This window comes from Cydia strobilella, chromosome 2 (assembly GCF_947568885.1).
Source record: "Cydia strobilella chromosome 2, ilCydStro3.1, whole genome shotgun sequence".
NCBI classification, from domain to species: Eukaryota; Metazoa; Arthropoda; class Insecta; order Lepidoptera; family Tortricidae; genus Cydia; species Cydia strobilella.
In genome coordinates, this window is record NC_086042.1 from 2,524,767 (window position 1) to 2,539,815 (window position 15,049).

Consider the following 15,049-nt stretch of genomic DNA (forward strand, 5'->3'; position numbering starts at 1 on the left):
AACTTTAGAATCACTCACAGGTACGCTGCTAGTCTTCTGCTTGGCTGGTGGCGCTCCGTCGCTCGCCACGGCTCGAAGCCAGATGTCACTAGTAACTTCTCTGTCAATGTCAGCTCCTTCGGCCACGGTGACCACTCCAGATAATTCATCGATGGTAAACAAGTTGGACAGTTCGCCGGTAAGGCTGTAGCGTACTTGGCCGAATTCACCTTAAAAATTGGAAAATTACTAATTTGAGTACTTAGTCTAAAAATGAAAAATAAATAGTAGATTGTTAACCAAGGGTGGAAAGTGAACCATAGCATCCGAGATATTTTGGCGCTCGAATGAAGTGAGCATGGCAAGTATATATTGTAAGTGGCAAGTGTATTTCTGGCAAACAATATATTTAATATTGTCTTCGGTTACTGCGATAGTTACTCATGAAATAAAACTATGAAAACGGATTATATAACACACGCGCGGATTATAATATACGCGATATAATCCGTTTTCATAGTTTTATTTCATGAGAAACAATATATTATTATGCCAGATGAGGGGAACCCCATCTGTCATCCTCATACATTCTTACTTTTCGAAAGGCGTGATAAGTACCCACGGTTTTATTTCAGTTCCGTTTAATTTCATTTTTATTTATTCTTACCTTCATCCTTATCAACTGCACTGACGGTGACAACGCTCGTGTGCGCTGGTGAATGCTCCAGTAAGCTAGCGTCGTATTGCGACGCAGCGAATACTGGCTCTTCGTCGTTGGCGTTTACAACCTGGAAAGCAAATATATATAATACTTATCTGTCAAACAAAACGCAAATACCTACCGTTTTGATACCTACGCAATAATACAATGGATGGAGTGACCTTTGAAAGCCGCCTTCGACCAACTCTAAGGGCGAGCAACCAGTAGTAATGTGACTACTTACTTAAAAAAAGCAAATCAAAAAATAATTCATAAAATAATTTGATTTGTTCCCTAGTTGGATTCTTTAAACAGTTTAAACGTCCAATGGCCTGACTTATTTGGGCTAAGTGAGGAAGCTAGAGCCTAGGCTAGATGACAAATTTTTATTAATGGTATCAATCGATCAGGTTTGTTTTTAGGATCAAATGTCTATATGGGACCCATTGCATTAAAGCAATACAAAAGTCAAAAATGATAGTCAAAGTCCGACAGTCCTACTTCACTCGCGAAACGCTCCAAACAAAACGATAAGTGAACGTGACGTCAAGGTCACTAAAGTATGGACAAAACAAGAAAATTGCGTTTTTGTCGGTGAAATATTGCGTTTATGTATATAGCTGTCATACAATCTTTTTTTGAATAAAATGTAAGGAATCGAATGGTACCCTTACTGTTTTTTTTTTAGTTAAAAAAAAAAATTTTTGAAATTTTCAGGTCCTGTATTTTTGTATTCTTTCCATATATTATTTTAATATCTACATTGTTGTGATAAATTCATCATCATCATCATCTCGCATGTGTCATCATCCCTATTATAAGTATAACCTCAGTTCAGTGAAAGTATTAACTTACGTGGACTATGACTTGTGCGGTGCTTGATCGCTGTGGGACGCCAGAGTCGTATGCTACCAGCGTGAAGTTGATGGTTCGCACTGTCTCGTAGTCTATACGCTGTGTAGACTTCACAACGCCTGCAAATGTATATTATTTTAATAACAAAACTTCCGTGAGACACAGACATATTAAATATATTAATAACGGGTCACTCACGTATCCCTCCTGATGACACTCCTCGGTACGGAGTGAAACATGTTGAGCGTTTTTCGACTTAAAATACGTGAGTGACCCGTTATTAATATATTTAATAGTACATTATGATCATCATCATATACTTAAGAGTAAGTCTCTTGTCGGTGGAGCAATTTCCATGTTTCGCGGTCCTCTGCCTTCTCTTTGACAGCCTGATAAATTATGATACAAGTGTGCTAAGCTGGTCATTACACACGAGGCGATATTGTGCGCGCGAGCTGTAAGCGAGCGCGCAATAAGAAAGCCGATGTGTGTAATGACCAATGCACACGCGTTTCATACAACGTTTTTCAACACACTTGCGAGAAAAAAAAGAAACTCATATTAATCAAATTTTAATAGTTAAAACAGTTAGTATTGTGTGTTGCATCTGTCATACTGCCGGCCGCCCCTCGCCCCGGCCGCGCGCCGCGCGCCGCGCAGGCGGTCAGGCGCGCCGGTGTCCGCCAGTCTGACCAATTAAAGAAGGCTCCCTTTCCATGCATATTATTAGCAATCAGTTACCTTCTCAACTCAGTCGGATAATATAATGAAAAAGTACGAGTGGAATAATACACTGAAAGAGCACGCGTGTTTAATATCTAGGATTATGAGCCAAAAATCGGTGGAATAAAAACGTCGTTTTGAGCAAGTGTGTTGAAAATGTATATGTTGAGTTGACAAATGGTACAAGGTCCATGTTTATCACTCAATATCAAGTACCAGTAATCAAGTAGCTAGCGTGAAGTGAGATTACTATGCCAATGGACCTCCTGAAGACCTGATCGTCCTTAGCGACGAGGCCATCGAGTAGCTGATTGGACTCAATTTGTATTTATAACTGTTTTCTGTTTATCATACTATGCCATACTATTAAATAAAATTACTGAATTTGTTAAAATTGAAATTGGATTTTAAGTTAACTGTCTGTTGATGAGCGTAAAATCAACGATTTTTTTGGTAAACGCTGACGATCTCTAAACCAGGGATTGCATAACCGAAAAATAAAGGTATGAATCATTACCGGTATGACGTAATACCGTTTCATTTCCCTTGGATTTCGATAGCGAAAAATTTTCAACCGGATTTTTCGTTAGCGAAATATAACGGTTACCATTTTTTTCCGATACCTTATTTATCGTAAAGGTACTTTTTTTTGCTTTTTGACAGCGACGTCAACGGCGATAACCTATGAGCGTTGGGCTTTTACTTATTAAATATCTATTATTATTTGATCGTCACCCGGCCTGATTCGAACTAAGATACGGTTTTACTTACAATAGGCAACTCAACTATACATGACATTTTTTCGGTACCGAAATAATACCGGTCGAATACCGGTATAATAAAGGTTTGGGTATTCCTATAAAAAATAGTGGTAGCGTTATTTTATACCGGTACCGCACCTTTATATTTCAACCGCTATAGCTCTACCTTAACGAATCGGTATCGATAAAAAATACCGGTACCGTACCGCTAATACCGTAACCGAAATCAGTCTCTGCTCTAAACAGGTGTTCGTCAAAAGCGCCCTTCACACTCATGCGCGAAGCTGCGAACGCGAGTGTGGAGTCTACTTCGCTTATCAGCGAAATCGACTCCACACTCGCGTTCGCGGCTTCGCGCCGCGTAGTCTGGACCGGGCAAAAGACAAATGGAAGGATAGAGAACATACCTGTGACATTATCAATCGTGAAGTACGGGCTCGGTGGATATATAACCAGCGCAGAAATGGGCGTCTCCTTATCCGTAGCGGTGTATGTGTTAAGTACCGTCCCGATTGGCTGCTCTTCTTCTAAATATTCTTCGTAGGCGGGTTGGGAGAATATAGGGGCGTGGCGGTTGACGTCCACTATGGTAATGATGAGTTCACCTGTGAGAAACATAAGTTATTATTGAGTTAAGTCGATGTTAGATAATAGGGTATTCAACAAAAAAAAAAATCACATCACCAATTCGAAAGAAAAGAAAAAGAAGGGATCAAAGTAACACCCGAATTTTACAACCCGTATAAAACCATAAAGAGTAGGTAATTTGATTGTGACGTCACATGCTAGTGTTTCATATAATTTCCATAGTAGCAAAATCGTTTGGACAGTTCGAAAAAAGAAAGTGATTTGACTAGTAGTCAAATACCCTATTGTGGAATGCCAACCTTAGAAATTATTTGTATGAAACAATTATTATTTCTAAATAGCGCTATCTTTAACGACATATTGTGGAGAACAAAAGTATGAACTCCACATTAAAAAAATCTTCGTTGTTCTTCTTCTTCCTTTAAAATTAAAATATAAAAAAGCTACGAGTAGTTTAGTATACTGCGCATCATACCATTAGCACAGGGCAGACACGCTATATTTCAAAAATCACTTGCGTTTCTATGTGTGAACGGCACGTCTGTACACGCGTCATGCGTCATAGTGTGAGTAAGTTAAAAATAGTACTGAGCGGCCGGCAAACGGCCGTCAATCTACTGTCGCGGGTCGAGGTAATTCAAGTCGGGGCGGGGCGGTGCGTGGCCGTTCTGTATGATAATACTATTACTTATTCTGTGCCATTAGCTAGTTTGCGGTAAGCAGAGCGACATCTAGCAAGGAATTTGAAAAACACGCGAATACCACCCATAGATTAGTGTATATACCAATGTAAGCGTACGAGTATACCCTTAGCAGCGTATCTGTAATGCCGATACTTTTTAGGGTTCCGTAGCCAAATGGCAAAAAACGGAACCCTTATAGATTCGTCATGTCTGTCTGTCTGTCCGTCCGTATGTCACAGCCACTTTTCTCTGAAACTATAAGAACTATACTGTTGAAACTTGGTATGTAGGTGTATTCTGTGAACCGCATTAAGATTTTCACACAAAAATAGAAAAAAAAAAAACAATAAATTTTGGGGGTTGCCCATACTTGGAACTGAAACTCAAAAATATTTTTTTTTCATTAAACATACGTGTGGGGTATCTATGGATAGGTCTTCAAAAATGATATTGAGGTTTCTAATATCATTTTTTTCTAAACTGAATAGTTTGCGCGAGAGACACTTCCAAAGTGGTAAAATGTGTCCCCCCCCCCCCCCCCTCCTCCTGTAAATTCTAAAATAAGAGAATGATAAAACTGAAAAAAATATATGATGTACATTACCATGCAAACTTCCACCGAAAATTGGTTTGAACGAGATCTAGTAAGTAGTTTTTTTTAATACGTCATAAATCGTAAACCGCAATTTACCTTTCACTCACGTTTCACATAAAAAATACATTGTTTAAATTGTGTAATGTACGGAACCCTCGGTGCGCGAGTCCGACTCGCACTTGGCCGGTTTTTTCACTTTAGGATTGAATTGGAGCTAATGTTTAATGATGGTCGCCTTGTCTCCGCCTCCAGTATCTGTAACCTGTTTATCAACAACGTATAAAAGTAACCTAATGAGCAAATTCTCACCATCAGCCTCCTGCAGCGGGTTGGCCGAAGCATCAATAACTGTGACAGGGAGCGACAGAACTGCCGCCCGGCTTCTGTCAAGCCGCTGTGATACTACCACACTGCCGTTTGACAGGATAGAGAACCATGAGTCGAAAATGCCTTCGTCTGATACCTGAAAAAAAAGTTTTCTCTCAGTCCTTGCAATAAGAATTCTAGTCAATCATTATGCAAGGGGTTTTAAGACCATTGAAACAAAGGAAGCTTTTGACAATGGACATTCTGCGAGTGGGTGGCTTCATTCGCACAATCTATACTATCCGCAAAACTAAGTGGCGAGTCTGGTCATAAAGCAATCTCTTTCACTCTTGGTTGATCTTAATAAGGGTAAAGGATATAGCATTATGATTATCTATGATCTCAGTCGCCAGTTAGTTTTGCGGCAAGATTAACAGTAAAGCCCATTTTTGATAACATTTAGGACCCATAGCTTTATAACATTTTTCTGCATCATCACAGACCTGAGTCCGTTATATTTATGTTTTTATACAAGTTCTCTCAAGGAAAAACGATTAAAACAGTCCTGACCTCTTGTCCGTTTTTATCCACAGCTTTAATCATTTTATTCCTCAGTAGCTCTTACACCAACTGCTCACTTTCCGTGACATCTGGATCCATAGTCACGAGGTTATGGACTAGTTCCTAGTTCCGCATCAGCTAACACTTCAGTCCGTTATACGGTGGGGGTGAAGCAGTGTTTCTTGTTGTTGACGTGGAATGTGAGCTCGGTGGTTTCGGTGTGGCTACAATGTCTTCACACAGAAAAACAAAACAGTCCTTACCTCTTGTCCGTTTTTATCCACAGCTTTAATCATTTTATTCCTCGGTAGCTCGTACACCAACTGCTCACTATCGGTTATATCAGGATCCATAGCCACGAGGTTATGGACTACTGTTCCTAGTTCCGCATCAGCTGACACTTCAGCCCGTTGTATGGTGGGTGTGAAGTAGGGTTTCTTGTCGTTGACGTTGCTGACGTGAACAGTGAGTTCGGTGGTGCCGGTGTGGCTTGGCATCCCTATAAAAAATAAGTTAGACATTAGTCTCCGATTAACCTTGAAGCCAATGACGGATATATCGGCACCGCAGGTCCAACGCTAAAGACCGATTAATCCGTCACAGACCACAGAGCAACATAGACCTACGTGCATTCGCATAAAGTTCAATTTCAGTTTCGACACTTCGGAGGCGTGGCGTCCGAGTGACAGCTTTTGTGTTTGACATAGAACGTGAACCTCAAAGAGTATTAGTAAATATATTGGTGAGACTTCACGCAGTGTTCGGCTTCAACCAAAGAACAGCGCCTTTTTTAATATTTAATATATATATGTTTTAAATACCTTAATTAAATACTTGGTCAAATTTTTTTTTATTAACCTAATTTTGTGTCCCACTGCTGGACAAAGGCTTCCCCTCGTTTCGATCCTGTCGTTTGTAGTTTCCCGCACACCCGGATAAAATGCGTCCAAGTCCTCCCGCCATCATATTATACAACAACATATTATTCAACAAATACTACATACACAACATATTATATTAGTCAACATATTATAGCGATACTAAAGTTGAACTTTTCGGTTTGATTCAATTCTAATTTAGGTTTTACAAGTAAGAACTAGTGATAAGCCTGGTTTACAGTTTACACTAGAATCTAGTATGTTTTGATTACCGGCATTCTTGCCTATGAAAGTTAGAACAAGCAAGCCTATTAGCCGACGCTACTGAATATTTACTGGTTCCTTATGGGTTCCTAGTCAATAATCAGCAACAACAATAGTTATCCGATAAGTATTCCGGTTGTCATAGTCCAGTTTAGACGACACAGTGACGACCTCAGTCACGTTGTCAATGGCGAAGGCGTCCAACGCGCCCTGCTGGATGGCGTACTAGCTCGGCTGACGCTACTGAATATTTATTGGTTCCTCGTGGGTTCATAGTTGACTACGGAACCCTAACTCACCAAGATCAGCAGCAACAATAGTTATCCGATAAGTATTCCGCTTGTCATAGTCCAGTTTAGACGACACAGTGACGACGCCAGTTACGTTGTCAATGGCGAAGGCGTCTAACGCGCCCTGCTGGATGAAGTACTAGCCCGGCTGACGCCACTGAATATTTAATGATTCCTCGTGGGTTCCTAGTTGACTACGGAACCCTAACTCACCAAGATCAGCAGCAACAATAGATATCCGATAAGTATTCCGCTTGTCATGGTTCAGTTTAGAAGACACAGTCACGACCCCAGTCACGTTGTCAATGGCGAAGGCGTCCAACGCGCCCTGCTGGATGGCGTACTTGAGCTCGGGCAACGCCACTGAATATTTACTGGTTCCTTGTGGGTTCCTAGTTGACTACGGAACCCTAACTCACCAAGATCAGCAGCAACAATAGTTATCCGATAAGTATTCCGCTTGTCATAGTCCAGTTTAGACGACACAGTCACGACCCCAGTCAGGTTGTCAATGGCGAAGGCGTCTAACGCGCCCTGCTGGATGAAGTACTAGCCCGGCTGACGCCACTGAATATTTAATGATTCCTCGTGGGTTCCTAGTTGACTACGGAACCCTAACTCACCAAGATCAGCAGCAACAATAGATATCCGATAAGTATTCCGCTTGTCATCGTTCAGTTTAGAAGACACAGTCACGACCCCAGTCACGTTGTCAATGGCGAAGGCGTCCAACGCGCCCTGCTGGATGGCGTACTTGAGCTCGGGCAACGCCACTGAATATTTACTGGTTCCTTGTGGGTTCCTAGTTGACTACGGAACCCTAACTCACCAAGGTCAGCAGCAACAATAGTTATCCGATAAGTATTCCGCTTGTCATAGTCCAGTTTAGACGACACAGTGACGACGCCAGTTACGTTGTCAATGGCGAAGGCGTCCAACGCGCCCTGCTGGATGGCGTACTTTAGCTCGGCGTTGACGCCACTGTCGAGATCAGTGGCGCGGACCGCTGCCACTTCCGTACCTAGTAAAAAAGTGGGTATATATTTACTTAAGGTTTTATGCTTAAAATTATTCATACAATTGTGAATGAGAATGAAAATTATTAGATTTTTACTGGAATTTGGCAAACAGAATTAAGCTCAACAGGGATATATTTACACTTTTGCACCTTACTTCTTAGTAATAATGCGAAATATATAAACATCTTTGACGTCTGCTGTACTTTGCTATTAGTTCTTCGTAACCTGTATTAGAAGGTATTTGTAGTTGGGATTTGAGCTCTATCGACGACCCGTCACCAGGCGTGGCTCACTCCACGATTTCGTCGCGTCGCTACAAGTACATGCGGCCCACACCAATTTTGGTGTCTAGCCATAGTAGTTGCCGCGCACCGATACGGAACGGACGACTGCTCGCGCTTGCGTTATCTTGCGGTCATATCTGTCGTAGTAGACGCGTTTTGAAGAAAGTGAACCTTCTGTACCTAGTATATACAATTATTTATTCTGTGCCGTCACAAGGCCTTCAATTACGTAAATAGGAACATAGAAACCCTACATACATTAGTAGAAACATAGAAACAGTGTCTGTAAAATTTTAAACTCATCAATAGTATTTGTATGTTTTAAATGACTTAAATAATACATACCAGGCGGGGCGTCCTCCGAAATGTCAGCTTCGTACTTGTCTTGGTCGAACTCTGGCGCATGGTTGTTGACATCGCGAATGTTTATCTCCACTTTACACGTTGCGTTGTGCACGCCATCTGTGGCCTGGAAAACACATTTGATTACAAAAACCGGCCAAGTGCGAGTCGGACTCGCCCACCGGGGGTTCCGTACTTTTTAGTATTTGTTATAGCGGCAACAGAAACACATCATCTGTGAAAATTTCAACTGTCTAGCTATCACGGTTCATGAGATACAGCCTGGTGACAGACAAACGGACAGACGGACAGCGGAGTCTTAGTAATAGGGTTCCGTTTTTACCCTCCGGGTACGGAACCCTAAAAACTGTATAGTTTACAATATGGAAATGGAAAAAATCGATTAAGGAAACTAGGTTAATTTCTAATAGGTGATTATTGTCAAATTCCGTAATCTCGATGGAAAAAAAATATCGGGATTCATTCCCGTTGTGTTAAAATCGTATGAGAATCGCATCTCAGTGCCACTGCGCTATTTAGTATTTGTGGCTTTCCATCACAGAAGGGTCCTTATGCTTCAAGTGCTATTAAGGTTCATTTATCTGAAATTCTAACAGAAATTCTGATAGAAAGGTCCTTATTGCACATGAAGCATAAGGACCCTTCTCTAATGGAAAGCCACATATGTTTTAGGTACAAGTCACTGCTCAAGCCAGACCATTCAACGTTAAAACTTGACTCCTTTCTATACTGATTTAAACTAACACGATTTTCACTCATAATTTTAAAACGAACACGAGACTTAATCGCGTACAAACTTACGTTTATTTATGGCCTGATGTTTCGAACGTGACGTTACGTTCGTAAATATAATAATTTAATAAATAAATGTAATAAAGAAACGTAAGTTTGTACGCGATTAAGTCACAGATTAATAAATAGTTACTACGTAACAGATACATCATTCCCATACAAAAGCGAAAATACCTACGCTATAATAGCCTACAAAATCTTAATAATAATACCTGCTGCTCAGGACGAGAAGAAATGTACCATAAGTACGCGCACTAAGAGTCGAGACTGCCTTGCTCGCCGTGCGAGTCACGTGCCAACGCGTCATCGTAAGAGCGCGTGACCTTGAGCTTACGCTAGGGTTGTCACTTTGCCTACACACAACACTCACGACATCCGATGGTATGCGGTGGGATGTTTTTTCCCCTTACATTTGCTAATTACTGGATTCCACGAAGACGAAATCCCCTGCCCCCCATTTTGATTGAAATTTCGATGTTTTCTGATTTCAATTGCTTCACGTACCTTCCTGCTGTAGTAAAGACGTTCCTGTTCGATTAAGTCCCGTGTTAGTTTTAAAATTATGAGTGAAAATGGGCAGTATGCTTGTGTGCTACCGATACGATATGAAAAGTAGTGTTACCAGAACAGTGAGCACGATCTTGCTGTCATTCGTAGCCACCCCACTGGCTTTTGGCGAGATCTTTCCACTGACGTCATCGATCGAGAACGGATGCTGTGATGGCTCTATGATGTAGTACCGGATTTCAGAGGAAGTATCCACGTCTCGAGCTTGTACCTAAAGAAATATAACATAGTTTAGAAATATTTCAATACATTTTGAGAGGATCAGTTTAGAACAAGGGCCTGACACTCTTAGATAGAGAAGGATAGTCTTATTGCGATTCCTATAAGAGGAAAGAGAAAATAGTGCCATGGTTTGTCCTTATCACCGACCGGGTGGCATCATAGGTAGGAGGCGATGGCGAAATACCGAAATTTATAAGAGTGAAAGAGAAAAAATCCTATGCTGCCCAAATTTTGTATGAATATTCTTTCTCTTACCCCCGGTCGCTCGGTGGCGCGTCTATAACTACTTGTATATACTATGTCTATGGTTTAGAAGGAGAGTTTAACAGTTTCCGGGTTTCTAGAAAATGTGACAATCGCTTGCGCTACGACAACGAAACGCTTTATGTCTCTATCATTCTTCCATATAAGTGCGACACTGACAGTTGCGTTTCGTTTGCTGCGGAGCGTGATCGATTGGCATGTTGGCTACGCACCCTGGTCTTGAATAGAATTAAAGCCGAGAACATTGAAAATTGTTTTGAGAGCTCAATATTTTTAATTTGGGATAACTGGAACAGATCATCATCAGTTTTTGTGGCGTGACGAGAATGGATAGGATAAGGAAGCCTGAAAGTTGCACCCATAACAGAAAAAGTAAGGGCAAATCGCCTAGCGTGGTACGGGCATGTGATGCGGAGGGATGAAAGTCACACGAGAAAGGTATTAAGAATGAATGTGGAGGGAGGTACGAGAGGAGAGGAAAACCGAGGAAAAGGTGGACTGTGTGAAACTAACGCAAGTGAATGATGAGATGACGGGTGACAGAGAGGTATGGAAGAAAAAGACATGCTGCGCCGACCCCAAGTGAATGGGACAAGGGCAAGCGAATGATGATCATCATCAGTTTTTGGCATATCCCGCAAGAATTCAGCTTAAGTCATTTTACAGTTGTAAATGCAGCAACTTTTTATTTTTCTTTCCATAGTTTTTAATGTAGAAGATTTTCAGTTTACTCTTTTCAGTAATATATATTTTTTTTGCTGTTTCATACATTTTGGCTGGTTCATTATCTACGGGAGGATAATTTTTTTTCCATTCCGTAATTACGTATACGTATAACTATTGAACTTTATATAATTACGTAATTAAAAGGAGCAATCCCGTAATTACGGAATTACAAACAAAAAACATACAATCGAATTGAGGTCCTCCTCTTTTTGAGTCGGTTAATAAAAAAGTAGACTAAGATCTTGGTGTGTATCATTCTTTTCCTATTAAGGATCACCAATTATTTGAAACTTAGGTTTTATTTTAAAACATTCAGTCAATTACGGAATTACGTAATTAAAAATTTGAATTTCGTAACCAATTACGTAATTGACATATTCGTAATTTTGGAAGCCCTAGTTGGTCCCATAGTAAAAGTTGCTCAGTATAATCCCAAAACCTCCCTAGCAACGGGAATGCACTTATTTTTCAGCCACCGTGTATAGAAAAGTCCCGAAAAGGGTAATCGAAAAATCTGTATATTTAGCAGTGGACAAAATTTGTGCTGTACCTGTAATTCTGGCTCGAATTTGATCGCGTCTTCATCTATAGATGCCTTATAGACGCTCGTGGTGAACACTGGAGGATTGTCGTTGGCATCCAGCAAGGATAACTGCAGTGGCACCACGGTCGTCTGCCCGGCGCCGTCGTCGTCTATAGCCTGAACAAAAAACATACTTAATAAATACCAATCCGGAGTAATTATAAAGGCGATATGTGACGTGATTCACATTGGTTCTCCTAACCATTACCACAGAATAAGTAATAGTATTATCATACAGAACGGCCACGCACCGCCCCGCCCCGACTCGAGTTACCTCCACTAAACCATTACACTAAACTGGTACAGAGGTCTATTGCCAAGTATTTATCGTAGCTTAGCAGAGGGACGGTCTTAGGATAAAAAGAAACGATCTGATAAATCTAGGGTTTTTCGGATTAAATGGCTCCTTCTAAAAATGTAATAAGGACAATGATGACGTCGCAATAGTTTTGACAAGGTTGAATATGCACAAATTGGTAGGATTTTATTTTGTAAGAAGTCCTACTGATTGGTGTTTGGGACTTGCATTTTTGATGCCGACTACTATATACCTAAGATGTCCGTCGATGTCCTACCGATATCCGATCTCCTCCTTGCGTCGTTTTCCTCAATATTGAGGGTCGTAACCTCCCTTTTGTATCACTTTCTCTCTTACGATCTTTCTCCATCTGTTTCTGTCTTTGGCGGTGTGGAGAGCCATGTGAACTGTGGTGTCAAGAACGGTGCGGATCTGGTCAGACCAACGTATTGGATTGCGTCCCTTGGATTTTCCCTTCCACTTTTCCGTTCACAAAATGCTTTTCGAAGTTGCCACCGTCTTTCCTTGCAATATGACTTAGACATTCGAATTACAGCCGCGACGAGATTCTGAGTTCTCGATCCGATGAGTATCCGATCTAATGTCCCTCATTTATACTAGTCCAAAGGAGCCATAGACTGCCTTATGTGTACAATTACCTTATATTGCAAGAAGTAATCCCTCCTGGTTTCATAATCCAAGCAGGGCGAAGTGCCAGGGTTAATGCAAGGTGCCACGGTGATGGCGCCGCTGCGGTTGTTGACCTCGAAGAGTTCAGCACCATTACCTGACAGCTGGTAGATAATTCCGTCGGTTCCGAATCTGACAAAAGAAAGAAATATTGCCGAAATGTCAGTTCAGTATAAAACCAAATTACTAATAGGGGATATTACTGCAATGTTCTGCCACCAGAGTGCAGCACTAGCCTCTTTAGTAAACCATAGAGTAACTTATACATACTGTACCTTTAACAGGTTTTTGACAAGTTTTCAGAGATAATAAAATATGACTGATGCATCAAGGCGGTTTGTTTAGAGGACCTACCGGGAAACGCGAATCCGAAATTTCGCTATCTGTCTCTTTGTCGCTCGAATGTGCAAGAGTAACAGATATGTTAGATTACGAAACTTCGATTTTCTTGATTCGCGTTAGACCCTCAGATTGTGGTGGCGCCCCCTGCATATAGTTTCGCGTAATATTCCCTATTGTCAATAAAGGCGATTTCTAATTGCATTTTTGGGCCACCCGCAAGTTAGGTTAGGACCTTTTGCTTAGAAATCCACTAATTATTGTCGATTACTTTCTTCTTCAAGAACTGTTAATTTGGTTTAAACTGAAATAGCTCTTACCTGCCAGTATCTCTATCTGTAGCCTTCACAATAGCAACCAAGGCGCCCCCTGGTGCGTTTTCAAGCACAGAAGCAGAGTACGCCTCATCAGCAAAAGTAGGTGCGTTGTCGTTTACATCCGTGACTGTTACTATGACACTGGCTTTGGAAGATAGGTGAGGGGAAGTGTGTGACTCTTCGGCGATCACCTACAAAAAAAAAGCATATTTTAACTGCCGCGCCTTCAACAGTCAAATAAGATTACTCCATATTGCAAAAAAGATGCAAAAAAGGTTTTATATCATGTTTCGTTTCGCAGATTCCTTTATTTTGTTTTTCTATTCACATTTTGGGCATTATTCTTTCTGATGATTTTTTTCAGACTTATTACGAAGTTCCTAATCCCGTAGTAGCCAGTAATATTTGATGGCCTTATACATATAAAGGTTCTCATCTTTTCGAAAAGATAGAGGTTGTATAAGAATTATGAAGGTTGGAACAAATTGTTGTATGTTTGTAAAGGACAAATGAAGACTTAAAGGATAAAGTTTAAATCTCACCTCCAAAATAAACTTCCTCTGGTTAGGGTCCTCATAATCTAAGCTTTTGTTCAGACGAAGAGTGACTGAAGCGCTGCCTGTGGCGTTGGCTGGTTCCACGATATAGGCTCCTATCTCTTCGGAGAGACGAAGGGTGAAAACGGAATTTAAGCCCTGTGGAGCAAAGATAAAGTTCAATTTTGAGTAAAAGATTTTAGAGGTTCATATAATAAAGCAACGGTCGTGACAGCGGGGTTCCCCTGAGTTCCGGAGATATCTGAACAAGCTCTCCGGTACTTCCACACGGTATTCAGGCTTCGAGAAACCTGCGTAGCGACAGATGACAAACTTACCAAAGTTTATCATCTGTCGCTACGATAGGATAACGTCTCTATCAGTAATCCATGTCCAGATTCAGCAGCGGAGTACCCACAGGCAAGCTCTCCGGCACTCCTACACGGTATTCAAGCTTCGAGAAACGCGGCGACTCGTCGTTCACATATCGTAACGATAAATGATAAACTTACCACGTCTCTATCAGTAACAACCATGTCCAGATTCGGCAGCGGAGTGCCCACAGGCAAGCTTTCTGGAACTTCTACGCGGTATTCAGGCTTCGAGAAACGCGGTGGCTCGTCGTTGACGTCTCGTATCGTGATGGTTGCGGTGGCGATGGACGATGTTAGAGGAGAGACTAGGGGGGAGCCGTTTACTATTTCCGAGGCCTGTGGAAAATATTCAAAATAACAGTTATTTTACACATGTAATTCTATTAGAACTTCAAAAAAGATAATGAAGTATTAGTCTAATTCAAACTGCAACACTTCAAACGCTCAAAAAAATTACGAGTCGGGTAAACACGCATTATTTGGTGACACGCC

The 15,049-nt window shown here is 41.1% G+C and overlaps 1 protein-coding gene across 1 annotated transcript in view; it reads right to left on the reverse strand.

The window, feature by feature from the left end:
- Positions 1–15,049, reverse strand: part of LOC134755385 (cadherin-87A) — a 59,245-nt gene that overhangs the window by 14,698 nt on the left and 29,498 nt on the right. The window contains exons 10-23 of the mRNA XM_063691939.1: positions 14,696–14,893; positions 14,190–14,342; positions 13,651–13,838; positions 12,961–13,123; positions 11,971–12,120; positions 10,264–10,419; positions 8,832–8,955; positions 8,013–8,204; positions 6,015–6,250; positions 5,194–5,347; positions 3,426–3,623; positions 1,535–1,653; positions 647–767; positions 19–209 (exon numbers count right to left, since the gene is read on the reverse strand). Coding sequence (XP_063548009.1) covers positions 19–209; positions 647–767; positions 1,535–1,653; positions 3,426–3,623; positions 5,194–5,347; positions 6,015–6,250; positions 8,013–8,204; positions 8,832–8,955; positions 10,264–10,419; positions 11,971–12,120; positions 12,961–13,123; positions 13,651–13,838; positions 14,190–14,342; positions 14,696–14,893 — 2,343 coding nt within the window. The remainder of the gene's footprint in view (positions 1–18; positions 210–646; positions 768–1,534; positions 1,654–3,425; positions 3,624–5,193; positions 5,348–6,014; positions 6,251–8,012; positions 8,205–8,831; positions 8,956–10,263; positions 10,420–11,970; positions 12,121–12,960; positions 13,124–13,650; positions 13,839–14,189; positions 14,343–14,695; positions 14,894–15,049) is intronic.